The 23,930-nt window shown below is 31.6% G+C and overlaps 1 protein-coding gene across 1 annotated transcript in view; it reads right to left on the bottom strand.

The window, feature by feature from the left end:
- Positions 1 to 1,413: 1,413 nt before the first annotated feature.
- The window catches only part of LOC142335194 (uncharacterized), a 53,885-nt gene continuing 31,368 nt past the window's right edge, over positions 1,414 to 23,930 (bottom strand). The window contains exon 5 of the mRNA XM_075383579.1: positions 1,414 to 1,816. Within this exon, the coding sequence (XP_075239694.1) occupies positions 1,508 to 1,816 (309 nt within the window). The 3' untranslated portion in view covers positions 1,414 to 1,507. The remainder of the gene's footprint in view (positions 1,817 to 23,930) is intronic.

Below are 23,930 nucleotides of genomic sequence, written 5' to 3'. Positions count from 1 at the left end.
CACGGCAATTAAGACAAAAATAATACATGGTTCTTCCTTGTTGTATATATGCTAGACAACAAGATTTCATACTAATTCAAAAATTAAATTACTCATAGAAAAACAAAAGCAACAGAATAATATTCAAAGGCAAAAAATCGTCTAAAAACAATACCCAGCCCGCAATAAAATTGCAATGAATAGTAATAAGTCGAAATGTTGGAAAAGACTTTCTAGCAAACTCCCAGTACTGCCTTATTTTGAATTAAATCAATTGCAAACCGAAGAAACCAAGATCTAAGAAAAAGCTGAATTCATTCAATTATTTAACAACTGAAAAAATCAATATAACGAAAATAAAAGTAGGCGCCAGGACAAAACTAGAATGATACAAACGAGAATGTGAAGAATATGGACGCAATGTTAGGAACACCGTAACAAAAAGACCAATTCTTGATTTTTGAAAGTTAAAAATCAAATTTAAAAAAATCAAGAAAAACGAGTACATTTCATTGATCAGCATTCGAGACATAGAAAAGACAACGAGTCATTCGAGACAAAAATCCAGCTTGCTGAACAGAATAAAACAAGAAAAAGCAGAATTCAGACATACGAAACAATGAAACATTTTGCAAAAAAGTGGTCAAAAAATATTTAAGACTGCTTTTATGAAAAAAAATTTATCTGTTTTTTCAAAAACTTAACACCAAAAAATGATTGAATTTTTATTGAAACGAATTTAAAGTCCCTCATCTTCCCCAAAATACTATTTCTAGTAATTAAAAGCAAAATACAAACAAAGAACTGAAAAAAATTGCGTATGAAACAAAATTACATCGAGGTAGAAAGAGGCATTGAGTATATGAATTATCAAAGGGAAGTTGCCATATTAACTGATTTTTGACAAAAAACAGCTAAAAGATCCAAAAATGAAGAAATTAATAGAAAAAAAGCCAAAAATTAACTAAAAAATCAAGAAATATGTGCCAATTTCGCATTTGAAACGCAATTTCAGGCTATGCAAAATACTGTGCTAACAATTTCCCGGGTTTACATTTCAACATAGCATCGATTAAAAATTATTCCTACAAAAAACCAAATAACAAGACAAGCAAAAAAACTAGGCCTCTTTGACGAAAAAACGGCTAAAAACGGTTATCTATATGTGCCATTCAGTCAAAAACTACTTTTCAATGTCAAAAAGTCATTCACTAAACGCAGCGCATGATCAAAAAACTTCTCTCGCTCAGAAAAAATTAGTTCACACTGCAATTTTACTCGCTTTCGCTTTTAGGTCAAAACATCGTCTGAACGAATAGTACTTCCGGTAAAAAAAAACCTTAAGAAAACCAATACTCCTCTTCGAGTCGTAAAAAAACCAAGAGCACCGCAATATAGCTACGCTCAGCTTACAGCTTCGCAGCTATAAAAAACTTCAGATCCAAAACTGTCAATTCAATTATTTAAAGACAAATAACACAATAAAATAAGCACATCAATCAAAAGGCGAAGTAAAATATCTTTAGAATCATACTTTATCAGCACACGCTTCTAGGTGTTCAATGTATTGCTCATAGAGAGTAGTCAAACGAGAATGCCATTCATTGGCTTCAGTTCCATTTGCAACAGATGACGGCTTTCGTTTCATGTCATTCAGCACATGCAACTGAGCACGATACAATTTTGTGTTGGCAAATAGGGCATATGGTTTGCTGGATTCATCAAACTCCATCATCTCTATCTGAGACTCCAGATAAGAACAGCTCACTTGGCAACTTAAGAAGAGATAACCGAATTTGAGGTACAGCTTAGCAAGTTGCCATTCTTCGCCCCATTCCTGAATAAACGTTCAAGTTACTTCAACAGATTCACTACATGCATATTGCCAGTCAGGGCCAGAATGTACTCACTCACACCAAAATTCCACTTTGGTCAATGTTGCACATTTTATCCTTATAAACTTCATAGCCAGGACAGGTTGCAAAAAATCTCAATTCAGTCTTCACCATTCTATTTTCAGATAAGACAAACTAGAGCAGATAAATTCATCGGCTCCTAAAGATAAAAAAATGCGGTAAAATATCAAACCATTTGAAACAAGAAAAATTGGCAATATGATTGAAAGTTGATAAAGTTCTGGAAATTAACATCATCAAAGCCAATCATTCGTCTTTACAGTATGTCCAGTAGCCCATAATTTATCCAGTTCAAGCCCTAAAAAAGTTTTACTTTCCCTTAAGATCGAAGAACTCTAATATAACAAAATTGCAAATTTATTTGGCAATCCCCAGGATTTCGTGCCATTACTACATTCAAGTCCCAAAAAAGTTGCATCTCCCCTAAAGGAAGAAACATGCAAAAAATAAAAGATTTTTTTAAAATAACTGAAAAAATGCAAATTAAATAAAAGTTGCTAAAAATTACGGATATTAATATCTCCAATAACTTCTTTGTCTCTGTAATCATTCCAGCAAACCACTGTCAAGCAATATTAATATCATTAAAATTCGTAATATTAATATCATCAAAACAAATTCCTGCTCTCTATAATCTGTCTTTTAAACCATAGTCAAGCCAAAAATTTCATTGACTCCTATTATAAAACTGAGAAAATAAACGATACAATTTCAAACAAAGTAAAAAAAATAGCAAAAATCATTATCAATTTAGGTGTTAAGTCTGCATTACTAAAACATAGAAGTAGTGGATAAAATAAGGGATTCAACCACCAGCAAAATTTGTCCCTTTCTCCTAACGCTAATCGCGCATGTCGAATCGGGCCAAATTTTACTGTTTGTTGAATCCCTTGTTTTATCCACTACTATATATTAGCTCGAAATTCAATTAAAAAATCAATTAAAATCAAAAATAAAAACAAAAAATCAAAAAATCAAAGCAAAATTTATATTTCACTCTTAAAGAGTGATTCACTCTTATTCGGAGTGATCCCCAGTAGAAAAGATCGCTCTTTTTCGCTCTCAAAGAGTGATTCCCTCTTTGTTATTTTTTTATTTTTTTATACTTTTTATTTCAAATTATCTATACTTTTCAACAAATTTATATTTTCTTTTATTTTTTCTATATTTATTCCATTATTAATAAGAAAGGATACAAAATTATAGTATTTACATGAACAACTATCAGTGAAACTGCTCAACGGAGTTGTTTTGCAAATTCGCAGATCCTCTGTTTGGTTAATAACTAAAGGACTTACAGCTCTAGGACTTTGCCAACTAGGATTAATTGTTTTATCCGCGAAGCGGTTACACCGATCAGTTATATCAGGGAACGTGCTTTGCAGATTTCTACTAAATCCTCTAGTCAATTCTATATCTGGATGTTGTTTCTTTACATGAGCCCGTATCCCATCATACCTCACAACAGAAGTACAATATGGACAATTAACTTTAGCTGAAGTACAACTTCTACATGTATACTCATGTATCCTCATCAAAATTATTTAGTGGTTTTATATAATTACACTTATTACAACATCTAGTTAATACTTCTGAGCTAGGGTTAGGGATAAGGTTAGGATCTGAGTTAGAGTTATAGTCATAGATAGAACCAGAACCAGAACTAGAACTAGGGTTAGAACTAGAATTAGAACTACGGTTAGAACTAGAAATAGAATTAGAACTAGAATTAGATTCATTTTTTAAAGAACAACCCCATGGGGAAAAATCATTAGCACAAATACCACTTAATATTATATTACCACACATACATTTATCAGTTTTATCTTTATGAAATGATTCATAATGATATTTTAAAACAGCAATGTTTCCACATTTATAGTTACACTCTAAACATTGTAAAAGCATTTATAATAGGTAAACTTTAATGTCTCTGATAATATTTAGCCAAAATTTCAATTAAATCTTTAGTATTATCTTTAGATGTGATACACTCTGCTAAATATTTATTTCCTAAAGTATTGAGTTTATTAGTTTTACATCTCTTATCTAAGATCAAATCAAGGTCTAATTCTTTATCTTTAACTAAATTTATAATCTCTTCTCTAAATTCTTCATTATTTATATATAGTTTGTTTAAAAACCTTCCTCCCTTTCTATTCAAAATTCCCATCTCTTCATTGACAAAGTCACAGTTACACTGATCAGTATACGAACTTTGTTCATGGATTACCAAACTGCTTCGTGTTTCACCTTCCAACTCTTCTCCATATCCAACATTAACTAATGTATTTACTTTACTCAACATTGTGCTTGCTCCCATTGCTACAGTTCCAGCATTTCTTGATATTGAATCGGGATAAATATAACTAAATATAATTAAACCTGTGCCTATAATTCCACCAATATTTGATAAAATTTTCATACCCTTTCCCATAATCATTTCTTTAGTTAGAACATCATTCTGTATTTTAATATTATTTAAAGTAAGAACTTTATTAAAATAAAACTGATAATTATCATGATTAATAACATTTCTATCTGTTGCATTAATCATTAGTGGTTTCATATATGCTATAGGTTTATTTATGTCTTCTCTTTCTAAATCATCTTTTAAACTAAGAGCTTTTAAATCAAGGAAACCAACTCTTGAATCATATATCATTGTTCTATTACTACTAATAATAATAAAAGTATTTTCCCTTTTATTATATTTAATTATACCATAACGAAGTTCATCTGACATTCCATCTGTATAATTATAATAGTTACTATTTAATTCACTAATTATTTTTATTGAAGTCATGTTAACATTTATATATCTCATTAAAGTTTTTAAATAGGTCAGGTCCATTATAAGTTGTTAAATAAATAGTATCACAACTCATTCTTGCTGTATTAATTATTTGAGCTGGTTTATGACACATTACAATCATTTGAATATTATAATGTCTACCTTCAGTAAAATAATAACCTATATCCTTATTTAACCTATCACCCATATCATCAAGTACTATTACACAATTTTGAAATTTATGCATATTATTTTTTGTGATCATATTTATATCACATTTATTAAACCCAGTATAAAACTTATTAGACTCAGGATCTATCCAGTCTCTGTCATCTTTACACACTAAAACTATAATTTTAGCTTGATCTTGATCATTGAAACTGCTTCGCAGATCTTGAACTTGAACTTAATCTTGATCTTGAACTTGATCTCGATCTTGATTTTGGACTGAGTATAATTTTAAATATTGTCTAATAAAATATGTTTTGCCTGTACCAGTTCCACCATAAACAATAGTATGTAATGGTGACTTTTCATATTCAAATCTAACTAGACTCCTATTCATAAATCCACCAAAGCTTTCTTCCAGTTTTGTATATTTACTTGGTCTTGAATCATATATTATACAACAAATTCCAATTATAATAATAAAAATAAAAACTGCACTACCTGTTTCCATTTTTATATAAAAAATATAGATCTGATTTAGATTTAGACTTAGACTTATAATTAGACTTAGATTTAATAAATTTATATATATAAAAATGCTCATCCTAACTTTTGAGGAATTCAATATTAAATTTAATATTGATAATAATGCTATGAGTGATATTAGAATAAAAGATATAGGTAAAGATATAAGTCTAACACCAATTGAGATTGTAATGAGAGATCAAACTCCAGATAGTATCGGGGATCCTAACTTCAACATTATTGTAAATCTACATCCAACTGAAGGTACACATTGGGTTTTAGTTATGAGAAGATCAGCGAAGCGGTTACACCGATGGTCCTGTCTATTACTTTGATAGTTTTGTTGTAGAAACTCCACCTTTATTTTTAGAAGAATATGTTGATCTAGGCTCCAATGAAAGAATACAACAATATGATGAATCTTATTGTGGGGCTTATTGTTTATATATGATCTATCTTATTGATAGAGGATTTAGAATTAAAAGTGCTTTGAATATTCTAGTTAATCAATGTAAATATCCAGGAATATATAATGAGTGTTTTTGTTTAAGTTGTAATGTTAATGATAATGATAATTTAATGTTAATGTTAATGATAATGTTAATGATAATGATAATGCTAATGATAATGATAATGATAAAGATGATAATGATAATGATAATTTTTTATATACATTGGATGAAAAACAAGGTGAAACATCGGTGGAACCGGTTCCCGGATGGGTGAAGCCTCATGGCGAAGCATGGACGAAGTCCCATCAAAAGTTTAAACCTAATAACAATGGTGAAACATGGACGAAGTCCCATAGTCCTACTAACAGTCTCCGCGAAGCGGTTTCACCGATCTCTGTAAACATAAATGATGATCTATATTCATGGTTAAATGATGATGATATAATTACTGAAGCCGCATTCCCAGCTAACTTTAGATGTATAATATCTGGTCCTAGTTAATGTGGTAAGACATTCTTGTTGAAAAAACTAATTCTAGCTAGTATATACTTTGATAAGCTATACATCATTGGACCTACTGGCGATCAGTACCATGGTATAGAAAGAATAAACCCCAAAGCAGATGTTGAAGTTATTAAAGATATAAAAGATTTACCATCTCCCGATAAACTACCCAAAGACTTAAAGAAACTAATGATATTCGATGATGTTAGAGCCAAAGAACCAGTTATTAATGAATACTTTTGTAGAGGTAGACATAATAATTGCAATATGATATATCTTAATCAAAACCTGTTCTCTCTGGATAGGCAGAGTGTTAGAGAGAACTGTAATCTATTTATTTTATTTGAACAGAGAGGTAAAGTCCCAGCATCGATATATCAAGATTTCGTTAATAATGTTGAACTTAGTTATAATGATTTTGCTAATATATGTAATAAGGTATGGAAAGAGCCTTATAATTATATTGTCATTGATATAACTAAAAATAAAAATATTAATGGTAAACTAAGAATTAATTGGGATCGGAGAGTTTTGTAGTTTAAGTTAAGTCATAAAGATAAAGGCTAAACTAGATCAACGAAGTTGCTGTGTTAACACAGATGTAAAGTAAAACTTAATACATCACCATTAAAGTCTATAGGTCTTCCATGCTCATCTTTAATAAGAAACTCAATATATTCTATTCTATCTTCAGTTACAATTTGATACAAGATATTAGTTGGTATAATATTTATCAAGTAACCTGGTGGTTCTGTTAGATTAAAGGTATATAATATATCTTTATCTTTACCATTATCTTTAGCTCCAGATATCACATTACAATGAATGTTAATAGTACTAAAACCCATAATATCAATAATTTTCTGAGATTTATATCTACCTTTTTTATAAATTATTTTTCTAAATCCTAGTAATGAGGCTAGTGAGTTTTCTATATCAAAGCTGAGTGCTCCTTGTTTTAATTCCATTAAACATTTCATCGTATTCTTATCAGGTTCTATTATAACATTACCATCAGTTTCTTTTATTAATTCTGCTATGTCAGTTAAATCATATGCTCCCGGTGTAATAGTTGAATATAGCAACGGGATTCCTTTATAATTATGATTAAGTATAGATGTAATGTTTGGGATTGAGGTAGAGATAGGGTTAAGGTTAGGGTTAGAGCTAAGAGCCCGAGGTAAAGCTTCATCATCTTCTATAACAGTACTAGCATATAAGAATTGATTATTTCTCCTATTCACATTAAACACCGAATTATAAACAGATAATCTAATTAAACCTAATTTCGTTGTATTAAGTATAGGTTCACTAAAGTTAAACTTTTCTGTTGGTTTTATCATTCTAAAGTTAAGTGTATGCTCTTCTTTAGTTTTAGTTAAAGCTTCGTGTATATTTTGTAGTTCATATAAAATCAACGAAGTTGCACCTCCGGTGATCAAGTTGTCTGTCATTTTTTATCTAATAAAAATGGATTTTAATTTGGATACAACTTATGGTTATAATATTGATATACATAAAAGTAAGATTATAAAATATAAACCTAATAATCTAGCAACAATGAATACGGTTAATACCAATATTAATATCATACTCAATAGAGAAGAGAGTCACTTAAATATACATGATTCATATCTAGAGATAGAGTTTGTTGTATCAGATGATGCTGGTGGTGTATTTGCTAATGATGCTAATATCAGATTAGTTAATTATGGTATGATGGCATTGTTTTGTTCAATTAAGCTTGAAACTAGTGGTGGTAGGACTATTGAATATATAGATCATTGTCATCCTAATCTATTGATGTATAAGTTATTAACTAGTACTGATGATGAATATGAGAGTGGTTTTGTTAGAAATCAGGGCAATAGAGATAGTCAACTTAAAGGTGACCATATTGCTGCACAACGAGGTCATATGTATATGATGATTAAGATGAGTGATCTATTTGGTTTCGTAAATGATTATATATGGTTTAGGATTTAAACTATTATTAAAAAGAAATAATAATGATAGAGCTCTATATAGAGTTAATGCTAATCCTGGTGCAGTTGCTAATGATGGTAATATAGAAATTAGAGATATATCATGGTGTGTGCCTAGTATTGATCCTAGTAATGATAATAGAATTATTGTGCAGAAAGGATTAAATAAAAAGAATAATGTAGACTAGTTATTATGAAAGAAAGACATTTTATAAGAATGTACCCAATGCTACTAACTTGTTTGATCTAGGTATGGAAAGTGGTATGGAAAGACCACAATATATTATAGTTGGTTTTGAAAATAATAATGGTAATGAGCAAACTCATGATGCAAGTACATTTGATATAATGAATGTTACTGAATGTTATTGTAAGATTGGTAGTGAGTTTTATCCTGAGGATAGAATGAATATTAATTATGGTACCAATAATTATAATGAGGCTTTTAAAGAGATTGTTAGCTTTAATAAAGATTATAATGGGCTACCACATAATATAAAACCGTATATAAATCATAGAACATTCAACACTAATTATAGAATATATGTATTCGATACTAGATATCAAAGGGATCATATAGGTCCACAACCAATACAACTTAATTTTAAATTTAGTGCTGCAGTTGCAGATGTTATATTTCATGCCTTAGTACTAACTAGAAAGGTTATTAGTGTGAAAAGTGATGGTAATAAGATGGTAGACATAATATCATAGATATAATTTAAGTCAAAGATATAATTATAATTTAGATATAACTCTAGCGATAATTATAATTTTAGATATAACTCTAGCGATAATTTATAATTATAGTATAATATAGTTATTGTTATAATTATATACATAACCATATACTTATACTTATACTTATAGCTAGTCAGCTCTAATTGTTACTCTTGTTACTCTTGTTAACACCCAACTATTTCTTATTAGTATTAACAAAACCTTTAGCATAAATAATGTCTAATTTCTTTTTATTCTCTAGAGCCAAGCCTCTAGCTTCAAGCTTAACCTTGGGCTAAGGTCTAACCTTGTGCTTAGACCTAGGCTTGGGTTTAATAATAACAAAGGGATTATACTTTTCAACTTCCATTATTTTTTATATATAGAAATGAGTCTTTTAAATAAGTTCAACACTAATTCATATTGTGTTGGAGGTAGACATTATAGTGGTACTGTTAATATAAGAGGAGCTATCACTTCAAAAGGTACTAAAATGATAAAAGGTAATTGTGTTTTATGTAGAAGGAAAAAATCAATGACAGTATCTGATGCAACAATAGAAGCAGAAGGACTTAAAGATTTCTTTAAAAGTGTTGGTAGGGCTACAGTTAACTTTGGAAAGAAAGTTGCTAATAATCCAGTAAGAACATTAGAAATAGCAAGTAAAATAGGAAGTGCAGCTGCATCTAGAAACCCTAAAGCAGCTCTAGCGGCTACACCTGATTTAATTAAATTTGCAACTACTGGTGAAGGTATAAAGATAGTACAAAAAGGAAGAGGGTTATACTTAGGTACAAAGAAAAGATAATTATTTGATTATGATTATGTTTATGATTATGATTATGATTATAGCTATGATTATGATTATATTATGATTATATTATGTTTATGATTATGATTATAACTAAGATTATGATTATATATTTATCGATCGGTGTAACCGCTTGGCTTGCCACAGACGAAGTCTGTTCGCGGATAAATATTAATACTAATATTATTATTTCTAAAAACATTGTTATTACTAAGCACCAATATCTTTAATCTAAAAAAATACTCAGCTTGTTTTTCTTATTCTTCTTATAATCCTCATATAACTTAACAAATTCATTATACTCATTATCTATTTTATTATCATTCATTGATTTAGTATATAGTTTATTAAACTTATCACTAAACTGTTTACTTAAAATATACATTTGTGAATACTTTATAATTTTATTTCTAATTTTAGTATTAATTGTTTTTGATAATGAACCACAAACAGTTGCTGTAGCAAAAGCTGTTGGTATAGAATAAGCTGATCCTATACCTGTTAATGAAACTGATGATGTTGTTGCAGTTGTTGCTATTGATGATAATACTATTTCTGTTATCTCAGCTATGTTAATATAATTCTTATATCTACTTAACTTCTTATTATAGTTATTAGTTTCAGTTTCATAATAATTTCTAATATCTTTTATAATGTTAATATTGCTGTTAAATTTATTATTAGCTTGAATCTTTTCGTTTATCAATCTTTTTGATACTGGTGACAAATCGCGATATAGTAATCTCTCACTCAATGCTGTTGGATTGGTCATTGCTTTGCTTATTTTCATTAGTAAAAATTCTTTTTATTTCTTTCATTATATCTTCTTGATTAAAACTATAATGCATCTCAAGTCTGTCTTTCTCTTTATTATCAAGTAACTTACTTTGTAAAAGTATAGCAATTATATATTGTACTATAACACCTCTAAGAGATTCATTGTATTCTTTCATTTCTCTCAGACCGTTAGTAAACATTTCATCTAAGTGTATGTTAGTTATATTCTGATTAAATTTATTATTATCAAATTCTTGCTTTAATTGATTATATTTAGAGATAGTATCAGCAGCAACTTTATTACAAAACTTAACAGTATCTCTGACTTCATTTGTTGATTCAATAAACTCATTAATTAGTTCTTCATTAACTTGTGTTTCATTTAGTTGTAATGTTTTAGTTGTAACTTTATCAAAGTCACCCTTTCTTAGTTCAGTTATATTTCTACTTAAAATGTCTATTTTATTAGAAGAGGGTAATAAGTTATTGTCATAATACTCTTTATTAACAACATCTTTTTCATCTCTAGGAGGATGAACATTTGTAATTTTATAGGTATCCTTCATATCAATATCATCATTATCTTCTAGGAATAACCCTCGAGCCTTACTTAGTGTTAAGTTGTTTGTTGATGTTGATTTATGTTTAGCTTGATTGAATCTATTTCTTGTCATCTTTATATTTGTCATCTTGACTTATAATTAGTCTTACAATTAGACTTAGACTTAGAATTATAATTAGACTTAGGACCGCAGGTCAATCTGCGAAGCAGGTTCTCTGATATTTAATGATTCCAAAACCTTATTATTAGATTCAAAATCAAACTCAGATTTCAATAGTTCCTGTTCATATTATTTGCCTTCTATTATCTCTCCATTAATATCTTCTATTTTATATGTTGGTGGATGTGTTTTTAGAACTTCATTCACTTTAAACAATTCTCTATTCCAATTAGAAGTGTAACCTTTAGAGAAGATATTACGTTTATATGCATTTCTAACATAATCACCAACTTTAAATTTTGGTGTTGCTTTGGTAGAATTAACATAGTATTTAACTTTATCAGGATTATTAGAAGCGTCAACTGGTGTCATATTAATTGTTGAGTGAATGTTATTGTTATATGTTACAACAGCATCATTTAATATATTTACCCAATTACCATCGCCATTGATGAACATTGGTTTATTTATTATGTGTAATAATGTTCTATTAAATCTCTCTATAAACACAGCCTTTAAATCACTATAAGTAGACTATAGCTCTATCCCTGAAGCGGCTTTGCCGGTTCCATATTCTTTAAGTAAAGATTTAAATGTTTTATTGTAAAACTCACTACCTCTATCTACCCATAACTTTTCTGGTTTTCTAGGTTCAGAGCCACCTTGTGGATGTTCACTTAATACTATTTTAAAACCATTAGTTATAGATAAACCAGATTTATTCTTTAAAGGAATAGCCCATGCATATTTTGTGAATATATCTATAACTGTTAATATAAACTTATAATTATTATTGTATTTACTTAGAGATGACTTATCAATTAAATCAGCTGACCATGTTTCATCTTTATATAGTGGTATTATTCTTTGTCTTTTAAACTTTGTTATTTGAGGACTGAATACTTCTTTAGCCAGTTGTTGTTGTTGTTTTTCTATCGTTTTATTTATGGCCATCGTCATCTGCGAAGCAGGTTCCCTGATGGACGTAGTCATGGTTTCACCTATCAACGAAGTTGTGAGCTTGCTCATTTACCAGAATTAAAAACAAAAATATCTAGTTGGTTTTGATTAATAATATTCATAGATAATAGTTGCTTAGATATATCTAGCATTTCATCATATAATCCATCATGACCAGCTTTTGTTTCTAGTATTAATAATTCTAGTCTTTCTACTAAATTATTTGGGTTGCCATTTAATCCCCTGCCAAATATATCATCTCTTACCTACATTATACGTTTTATTGTTCTATATCTAGCGCTTTTCTCATCCCCTTTTCCTAAATCATATCTAATATCCTTTAAAAACCTTTTAATTTTGTTTTCATCTTTCTCAACCTTAACATCATATGTTACAATTGTTTTAGTAAGAAAATCAGTAAATCCTTCTGAAAACTCATACATTATCCCTAACTAAAAATGCACCCTGCTCTAGAGTTATATCAACACCATTCATTTTATATCTCCTACTAGGTAAATCTACGAGTTCTAATTTTAATTGAGGATTAGTTTGAGCCCCCATGTCATGAAGAAGTTTGGCTGTTTTTGTATCAACATAAACTGGTGCTATATCTTGAGTTTGCTTTATGGTCCCCTTTAACGTTTCATCAATCTGCGAAGCAGTGACACCTATCTTGGAAGCAGTTTCATTAAACTGGGAACCAGCTTGCTCGATCTGCGAAGCAGTTTCACCAATCATCTTAGTTTGTTTATCTAACTCTTGATTTTGCCAATCTATTGCTCTTAATGTTTGTTCACTTAATGCTAGATTCCGTTCATTGTTTTCACTGATAGTTTTGGTTAGAGGATGAAATAACTCTTCTATTTCACCATAATATTCTTGTTGTTTTAATTTATCTTCTAATCTATTTCTTCCGTTTTGTTTTTCTAGATTGTTTAATTCTATAAGTTTATCTAGTTTAGTCATTTTATATGTATTGAAAAATTATAATAAGAGTAAAAAATGGATAATGAAAACGGCTTCTCTCTTAATCTAAAAAGATGTTTAGCTTGTAAAAGACGTTGTAATACTATAGATGAGTTAATTGATCATATTAAGGAACCAAATCATGATGATTTAATAATTTCAACTTATTCTAAATATGTAGATGGGGCTGGGAAGATAATAAAATTTCTAGAATATAACAAAAATATAATAGCTGGAGCTACACTACATAAGAATACAATCATGGGAGACACTATGGAAAAATATATGGCTCAGATAATGATTTATAATATACTAACTACCAACCCTATGGATGTAATGAATGAATTAGGTCTATAATTATTTGTTATAAAAATTAGCAAAGCTCATTATATAATATAATAGCAACTTCAATTAACTTTCTATCATCATTAATGGTTAGTTCTAGAACATTATTAACCAGTAGGTCTTTGTCTCCATCTAATGATCTGCGAAGCAGTTTCACTGATGCTTGGATCATTTTTATTAAATCTCTTTTGAATAGATATAGATTCTCATCATGAGGATAGCTTTTAATATTATTTACATAAAATCTTTTACCATCAAATGTGTTTAGACTAATCTTACTTGTTTTTGTTGTTGTCATGTTATCACCAACTTTTTGTATTCTACATTCATCTACTGTTCTCTGTGTATTATTCATTAATGCATCATAATAATCTATGTGCCTAGCATTATTATGCTTCTTTATTCCTTTTTCTTTAGTGTTTTTAGGATAATTTTTGAAGCTATATGTTTTGGGGGACAATACTATAAATTCCTCAATAATCCTACTTCCCAGCTCGTGCTTAAACTTGCCGGGGACTTTATTATTAGTTTTATAGGTATGTCTAGATTACTTAAGTCCATATGCTCATCACTAACTTTACCTTCACTATAACTTAATACGAAAATGTCCGTATCCATATAGTGAAGTGTTAGATCTTTGAGGGATGGTTGTAGAATATTATAGAATACATCATACATGTGTAATTTACTTAATTCTAAGATAGTAACACCTACATATACTGGAGAATCATATTCTATTTTTTTCTTTATATATTCTATTTGGCTATAATCTCTATATCTAGTTATATTAAATGTTGGTTTACTTACACTTTTCATTATCTTTTTTTATCATGCAAGAACTTACTTTGAAAGAAGTGTAGAGGATTCATGCACATTCTTCCATATAATGAGTTATTCATTAATTTCCTTACATCCTTTTCTGCTTCAGTTTTAGCTGTTGCTCTTTTATTTGTATTGTTTTGTATATAATCTCTACATATGTAGTCTTGTTTAAATTTAATTACTCTGAGTATTTTTGTTACTTTTACTCCCATCTTAACATAGAACTTTAACATCCTATAATGAACCATATATTCTGTTTTGTTGTTTTGGTCTAAGATTAATTTCTCGGATCTTGCTTTACTTTTCTCTCCTTGTCGGTATCCTAATTCATTATCATTTATCTTTCTCTTATTAGGCATTAGTGCTAACTGTTCTGTTCTCTCTTTGCATTCATCAGTAGTATAATCAATATCACAAACTATATAGTAACCATGATCGCTATCATCTGGAGTATTCAATGTTACATCGAGGAAACCGCTTCGCGGATCTAGAGTAGTAGTAGTAATAAACTCAAAATCCCTATACGGTAACTTTTGCATCATTGCATAACCATATAGGTTGTTTGCGTCTATGTACCATATGGTCTTACCATCATTGTTATCTATATATCTATCTCCCATTATTCCACATATACCTCCTCTCTTCGCTCCAACAAAATCATCTAGCATTTGTTTATCTTGCAACGTATCTAATGTTACACCGCTTGATATTAACCAACAATCAAAACTATAACCTGGGAGACTTACATAATGTAGTGGGTTAAGCTTGAATTCTTTCATACTTAGTTTAACATATTCATTCATGCATTAGTCTAATATTTCCCCATCATTTTGTAAATACTCTATAGTTAGATCTTTACCAGTTTTATGACTGTTGTCTTTATTAAAGATATCGACATCTTCTTGTGTTGGTAATTTATTATGTAGAGAGGATTTGAAGTCTTCTATTTTTAGATTTCCTATAAAATTATTATACGCCTTTGTCGTGGTTCCCAAGGAGTCTAAACCAAAGTATTCATATGGATATAATGTTTTAGTTTTACACCCATATATCTTTGCCATTTGATCTAGGGGCATAGCTAAGAAGTAATAACTATCTAAGAATTTAAGACAACCAATGCTAAACATCTTAGACTTACCAGCAGCTAGTGGTATGTTATCCACTTTTCTTTTATCATTATTCTGTTTGAAGAGTTCACTGTATAGTAGGTTGAAGTCATAGCCAGAGCCATTATGGAATATTACTGGAATGAAGTTTTGTTGTTTGTATCTTAGATTACATATTTTACATGCTGGTCCTCTATATTTACCAGTTTCATGACAATGATCTCTTACTTTATTAATACATGTTTTGCTGCAGATATGACAAGTGTTATTAGTTTCATGATATAATTTATCTTCTTCTGTGAATATCATCTTTTCATTATGTTTGAAATTATTCTCAGTTTCTATTTCTAACAGATCTCTAGCAAATCTTTTGATGCAGCCTAGACCGAAGTAGTGCTTGAAGTTACCTTGCCAGGTGTAACCCACAGCTATTGGAATATGTTCAGCTATTACATATTTTAAATCATTAGTTGAGACATCGGTGAAACCGCTTCGCGGATCAACAATGCAACATTCTATATCGGCAGTTATATTTTTTATATTCTGACGTTTGTGTTCATTTACAAAAGTAATATGTTTTTTCTTCGGACAAACAATCTCTGGTTTGAATGAATTGTTGCATTCGTGTTTATCATATTTAATTTGTGAGTTAAACCAATAGGTACACCTATCACAATAATATTTTATGTTATTTTTATTTGGTCGTTCTAACAAGGTTTCTATATTTTTTATTAGGGCACAGTGTTCTATTTGACCATTACTCCAAACTAGTATTCTTACATCTTTTCTATCTTTATTAAAATCATCCACTTGTTTAAACAATTCTATTTTACCATTACCACAAGGTGTGTATACCCAAATATTAATAGTATACAATTTCTGTATTCTTATTATATAAGCAAAATCATCTTCATGTTGTTGTCTGGGTTCAATTAGTTTATCTACATATTTACTTTCTCGAGTTGCATGGTGTGGGGCGGGATGTAGCCAAGCAGTTATAGTTAGTTGTAAGCAATTGTATTTATAACTACGTATATTTAATATCGATTTAGAGTTTTTGCGATCAGGAGGTAAATCTATATAACTACCAATAGGCGCTTTAGTTGGTTCAATGTTTAACTGAATACTTCTTATTCCAAGAAACTCAAAATCATAACCATAACCTTCATATATTTCCTTTTCGAAATCTAGCCACCGATTGAAGTCACCATATTCATATATCGGTGAAACCGCTTCGCGGATTGCATTATTATTAATATAATCAGAATTGAAGAATATTTTAGTAGTTTTAACTTCTTCTTTGGTTCTCTTCTTATAATCACATTCAGCCGTGATCTTATATTTAAAACTCTTAACTTTTCTGAACTGGTAACAGTTTTTAATTTCTTCTAAAGAGTAATTAGTTGCTTCATCTATATCTTCAATGTAATTCCCACCTTTATCAGTAATATAAAATTCTCTCATGTTCTGACTTGAGTTTATATCGAAGTCTTCTGTGTTTTCTAGATACATGCGATTGTGGCTATATGAATGAGTAGTTAGAGCTACTTTACTTCTAAATTCTTCGTGACATTCTTTACATTCATACTTAATTCTGGTGTAGATATCCTCTTCAGTTTTTAGTTTTAGGTTTGATGGCTGGTTTAATTTTAATAATATAACCATCTTCATCCGGATTATACACCCTCTCCAAGATTTCTTCTTCTTAAGACTCAAACATTTTCTCCAATAGTTCCTTATGTTTGAGATCATAAGATTGGTGTCTGTATAAACCCTTCTTTGATTCAAAGGATAGATTACAGATATCGCAGAAGTTTATGACACTAGTATTAGTTGATTGAGACATGATGTATTTACTTAGGGAAATAATCAAAAAATAATTTTTCGAAAAATGAAAATGAAATGCAATAAATGCATAAATAAACCTTGGAAAGAATGTAATAATTATAAAGAATTAGAATATTCTTGTTATGTATGTAAATGGTTCAGGTTAAAGATTATATAGAACATTTGGGATATCGTTATTCCGATCCCGATCAATATCTAACATGTAGTATGTGTAATGTTTATAAACATGTATTTAGACTATGTATTTATCTTCATAGATATAGATATGGTCACACTAGAAATCAATTCAGAGAGCATGTTTATAAGTATAGTATTCAAGAAGACATAGAAAAACACTAATCACTGTGTTTCCACCGATCTCAGTGTTTTTGACTGTGCTATTATTGTTCGCTTTCTTTCATATTTAGCAACCACTAATAGTACAAGAAGTCAACAAGCTTAGTTCAACATTACACATCGCATTACACTGCTTAGCAGATCGAATGAAAAGTGCATGTCATGCTAAAATGGCCGCCGCCATTGACAAAGAAAGCCACCACCACTAACAGAATGAAATAAAACAAGTGAAAATTTCGAATATAAGGTACCCTTAAAAATTAGCTAGTAAAGTGAGTATTTATTAAAATCTTTATTTAATTTTTAATAGATTATACAAATCATTCAATTTAATAGAAGGATTTAATTATTATTTTACTTTAAAACATGTAATTACTTGGGAATTGATAACTAATTTTAAGTTCAAAATCATGTGAGAATATTCTAGAAAAAGAATGATCTAGAATAATTCTCCACGTGGGGACCTTTATTCTCCACGGCACTTTTTGGCTATTCATCATGAGTTTCACTTCACTACAAAAACTAGCGAAAAATTTTAAACAATTTTCGTTATTTGACGAGACTTTAATAACTGGAGCTTTATCATCCACTTCTTTGTCTGAAGAGAATATAAACGAGTTGACTAATTTAACAAATCAAATGATTACATTTTGTAAGGAGAACAAATGCATACCCGACAACACCGCCGAACATGAAAGTGAGACTGCAAAACGAACTAAAACAGAACTCTTCCAGTTGTTCCTCTCCAACTTCAAGAAGGACCTACTAAGTTACGAGCATCAGGAAACACTGGACAAGTTTGAAGTGAATGTGCCGGAATATTTATCTTTCCACAATAAACTCAGGAGTTCATTCAATATTGGTGAATTTGAGTCTTATTTCACCACAATCAATAACATGGAGGGGAAGCTGAATCGTTTATATCTACTGACAATTTCTGACAGAGGATACATATGGCGGAAAGTGAAACAAGACCATCAAGAAAACAATAAGGATATTCCCTGGAAAAAACTACTGAACGATAAAGGATATTCCTACTCTACTATCCAGATTTATATCAAATTCTCTCAAGCGTGTGAAATCTATCCCAGGATCCTAGTCTCAACAGACTACTACTCAGAATGGAAAAAGTTCCTTACAATGTTTTTGGCAGAAGTTCAGAAAGATAGCCAGCTACAATCTAGGTGCATGACAGAATTACAATTTTCATAAATGATAAATGAAGGATTGATTCAGAAATACATTAAATATTAATATTGATATCCCTTTAAATGATACAAAAATACTGTTCAGTCAGCTTAATATTAGACTTCAGTCAGCCTAATAATTAAAATAAAAAGTGTTCAAGCATTCTGTAGTTGCACCCTCCCCCACAGTTGCCATTAAGAAAGGTCGAGCAGTACTGCCGTAGCGTGGTAAAGGCGAGTCAACCTTTTAACAAGACCTCCCAAGACTCGGCTCAAAAATGTAACCAGGTACATAGAATCACTCAGTTAAACATCATAGATCAATCGTCTCCCGGTTAAAGTCAAAATTTTAAAGAAACTTGTTTCTTATTATCCAGTTCTAAGCAATTTTGAGTTATTTTCAATCCATCCGATTCTATTGAAAAAAAAACTTTGTGAGATGATTAACCTGATTTATTTCAGTATAGTTTGGCATGAAATTAGGCTTAAATCTAGCTTTGAGAACTTTTGGATATTAGTGTATGAATTGCATAAATTATACTAGCTATGTACATTTTTGTACACAAAATTGTGTGTAGCATGTAAATATGCTGGTGAATATAGTAGTGGATAAAACAAGGGATTCAACAAACAGTAAAATTTGGCCTGATTCGACATGCGCGATTAGCGTTAGGAGAAAGGGACAAATTTTGCTGGTGGTTGAATCCCTTGTTTTATCCACTACTCATAGAGCACAAAAAACAGACATAAAAAACTATCAAATTTGACAAACTTCAATATAATACTAATCTAGCAAACTTAAACGACAGATTGCCAGAAAATAGGCGGAGTAGCTTTGTTGATTTGCAGTCTCAAAAGGATAGTAAAAGAAGCAGACCAAAAGTAAAGTTCCTTTTATTCCTCTTATTGCTCCTCTAGGGCTTTACTAGTTTATCTCGTTTTCGAAGACAGAATTTGAACTGGAATCGCATAATCGAGCCGAAGGAAGTTCAAGAGTAATCCGGCTAAGTCAAAATCGTCAAGAACATTTTTCATAATTTAAACATCCAGTAGAGAACCGATAACTAATCACATAGCCGTGCAATATGATTTTTCAATTAACCAGACTGAAATCAAAAATAGGAAAAAACTGCCATTGGGGGTATGAGGACGCGTGGTTTGGTCTAGGTAGCTGAGGGGTTAGGTAGAAAGGTGGGAAAGGGGTTTGTTAGTTGTTGTGAATAGGAAGGAGAGACTGCTATGCTACAGAAATTTCTCAAAACGACCACTGATATTATCAGTTGTTCCTAATTACTATATATTAGAAACTGAACTACTGGTATAGTCCAACTGCTGAAAATGGAGGCCAGCGTTTTAAAACAGAAAAAAAAAGTATGAACACAAAAACTCAAATCCATGGAAAAATTTAGTTCAGCTAAGAGGGCAGAGCCGGTAGAACACCGGAAACGACTCGAAGAGTGGTTCAATGTAACCTTTGCCAAATCTAAACTTACCCGAAACTGCATTATTAACGTTAGAACTGCATTATTATTAACTGCATTATTAACGTTATTAAATGAAAAAATGATTTTTGTACAAAAACAATTTTGAAGTCCACATTATTTTGATGTCATTCCGTTGTTGAACAGACTCCTATTTCATAGTTAGAAGACAGAGATGCTAGTATCAAAACCAATAAGCATTAGAGATGTTTACTAAGACTTATAAGAACCAAGCTCGAGTAACGGGCATCTAAAATTGGGCTTTAAAGGTTTTATCCCGTTTCTATTTCTGATTTCGTTTTTTAATACTGACACTCTTCATTTTGAATTGCTTTGCGGAGCAACTGCTAGTAGTAAATAATAAGAGCGTTAAGAGCGGGGGGTATTCATGCGATACTAAACATGGGAAAATAGGGAGTGATCATGAGTGGGAATTAGGTTAGGAGGGATTGAATAGTTTGTACATGTAAAAACCTTTCCTTTCCGCTTTATTCCAATCTTTCTTTCTTGCCGCTTTCTCAGTAGTCTTAGCGCTTTCAAAACACTCTATCAATTTAAATTAAAACCAATTACCTAACTCCATGCAAAATCAAGACTTGTACAGTTTTGTGTGCGCTTTTCTGCGCTATTAAATTTAATTACACAGTCTAATAGCGCCTTGCAGTTTTAAACACTGGTTCTTCTGGCTCACTTTTACTGGCTTCCACTGCTTCAAAATTAATAAACGGGTTATCGGGACTGGAGTTTTCATCTGAACTTGCATCAAAATCGACTATATCATTGCTCTCAATATCCGAATCGTTTATCAACTCAGCAGCTAGAAAACCAGGGTCGGGTGGCTGCCATGTGTTGGAGCTTTGGGTGTTGGTTTCTGGAGACGATTGTGGCACAACGAAACTGTTATCCCAGTCAGGATTTGAACTAAGCTGTAAGTCACTAAAATCGCCAGAATTTTCATAATCCCACTCCACATCGTTGTCGCTCCAATTGATTTCATCTATAGCATAATCGCCCAGTTCATAGTGGCCAAAAGGGAGGGTTTTTATGCCATCGGGTAGTATGTAGCGTTTATTATCAAACGCTGACAAGCAGTGGTGGTCAGAAACAATCCGGGTGTTCTCTGCACGTACTGTTGCCTGACAGCAGGGTATTCACAAAGTCTGCGTGCCGTAGATGTTGTTGCGCAGCCTTCATCACTCTTTTTGCTGAGAGTTTTCTACAACCTGAAAAGATAGAAAGAAAATGAGAAAAAATAGGCGCTATTTTATTTACTAATCCCTATATAATAACAATACAAACTAACAAGTTCCAGATTTTTACTAACCAACTATATACATTTATAGTAAGACTAATATTATTGATTTCAAAGAGAATAAACTTACTTGTTGACAGAATGGAGTATAGCTTTGGCTTTAGGCAGATGAATTCGGTAATGTAGTTGCCGGCGAATTCATCCTTAAATTTAAGGACTACTTTTTTGTTACTGGCATTAAACAAGAAATGATCAGACGGGTAGTTTGAAAAATCGAAATGGCTCAGAACTGACTGCGGCTTTTCTGATAATTGCTTGTAAAAGTCTGAACTTTGAACAGAATATAAGAGGCTGTCCGTATCACTTTATAATAGGCGACAGTTGAAGTTTGGACGCATGACCCGATAGTGGAAATAATACATGTGATATTTCGCCAAATCTAAGATGGTGGCTCCCACAATAGTCGGAGTGTTCCAAAAGATAGATTTTGGGCGTGTCGTCAAAGCAGCCATGTTTTCACCGAATATCATGTAGCGGTCAAACTCGAACTTAGACACTACGTTGAACACTTGTTCAGCGTTACGCGTGATTGTAATTTTACTGCGGCGTCGCTTAGATTCGCAGTTCTTGCCGTATACAGCGTTGTTCATTAACTTGTAAAAGTTCTCCTCGAACTTATTAGATGCGACTTGTCGTTTTTCACTGTTTAACGTAATATATGGTGATAGCAAGCTTTCTTGGCGGAACTGCAGTACTCTATGCACTTTTTTGATTACAAGTCCAAGTTCAATATAAAGTTTAGTGAACCACATATCTCTCCTTCTCAAAAAACGTTTGTAATAATTTCTTCACTTTTGATGTGGGCAGGTTGTGCTGCTCTTTCAAATTAAGTTGGTATTCTCCCAACCACTCCTCTTCAACAATGTCCTTGGTAGGGGCCAGGGGGAAATCCCGGTGATCGTCATGCAATCCTGGCGGGTATGAAAGATCGACCTCCACAAAATATCCCACGCTGGCGTTGTCGGGTGTGTCTAGGACCTCTTGAATTGTAACTTCTGTGTTGAATGCGAACTCTGAGAGGGGGAGTTTTTCAAGTTGCATCACTCCTCCGTATAAATTGTTCGCATCAACACAGAAACCGAATTGATGATCATCTGTGCTATTGTAGTTTGGAATGTATTGGTTATTAGCAATGAAGCGCCGGTTTTCGTAGACAGAGGTGACGCTACCGCGGATCGCAGGCTCGATCATATCTAGATGTTCTCTCTCTGTCAATAACTCGACATTTGCTTTGCAGATCCTCAATGAAGCCTCTTTGGCCATATTGGGTAAAGTAAAAAAGTGCATGCAGTCCAACTTATAGGTAGCAAAACTCAATTCTCTGTGAAATTCACAGACACAGGCCAATAGTGCACAGTCTAATGTTAAGTAAGCGTCGTGGTAATCTTGAAGTCTTCCACAGCTAAGAATTTCCCACATCCTGCTTGCATGAGCTAAATTACTTTCTGTAATATTCACATTGCCACCGTCTAAGGTGTTTCCCCACTTCTCTAGTGGTGGTAGTTGTGTGTCAGAGAACTTGGCACGACTACTCATATACGAATAGGGATAGTAGCCTTTCTGTTTTAGCAGCTGAATATTTTCACCCGAGACCGTCGGAAACATTGACTTCATTATTTCAAATTGATTCGCCGGGAGTATTTCCACGAGTTTTTCAAGTGAGCTATTCATCATTTTGAGGGAGTCGATGAACCGTAGATATGCATACACCTTCACCGTTGTCCCTTTTTCGTTAACAAATGTGTCAATGAGCACACCAAAGGTCATAGATATGTATTTTTCGTCCGTGGCTGGTATGACGCTGACGGTCGTTGTTGGTTCACAGTTGTTTAGGGCTAGGCAAATGTGGTGTAGGTCATAATTTTGTATGTTATGACCTACGACAGGAATGAAATTGATGTTTCTCCTTGCTCGGTTGCACTTTTCATGCGCCCACCCAAGAAATTTGTCACTATAGTGACAATGGTCTAAGTCAATCGAGTTTTCTGGGTCTTCGACTTCCGAAAACGGTTTCTCACAAATCCAGCACTGTGTAGCTTGAGATTTGTCCAAACTTCGCCTGTCGCCTTTGAAAAACGGATATTTTCTCTTTTGCTTGTGGATATCTCTTGCAAGCTTGTGTAGCACTTTCACAAAATTAGCCATACAGTCCTCGGAACTGTCAACTTGGTAAAAAATTGGTTTGCTAGAGTGGTGATCAATTACTGTTAACGC

This window comes from Convolutriloba macropyga, chromosome 2 (genome assembly GCF_964194025.1).
Source record: "Convolutriloba macropyga chromosome 2, txConMacr16.3, whole genome shotgun sequence".
NCBI classification, from domain to species: domain Eukaryota; kingdom Metazoa; phylum Xenacoelomorpha; order Acoela; family Convolutidae; genus Convolutriloba; species Convolutriloba macropyga.
Note: the sequence above shows the minus strand (reverse complement) of the source record. Positions and strands in the feature narration are given on the sequence as shown.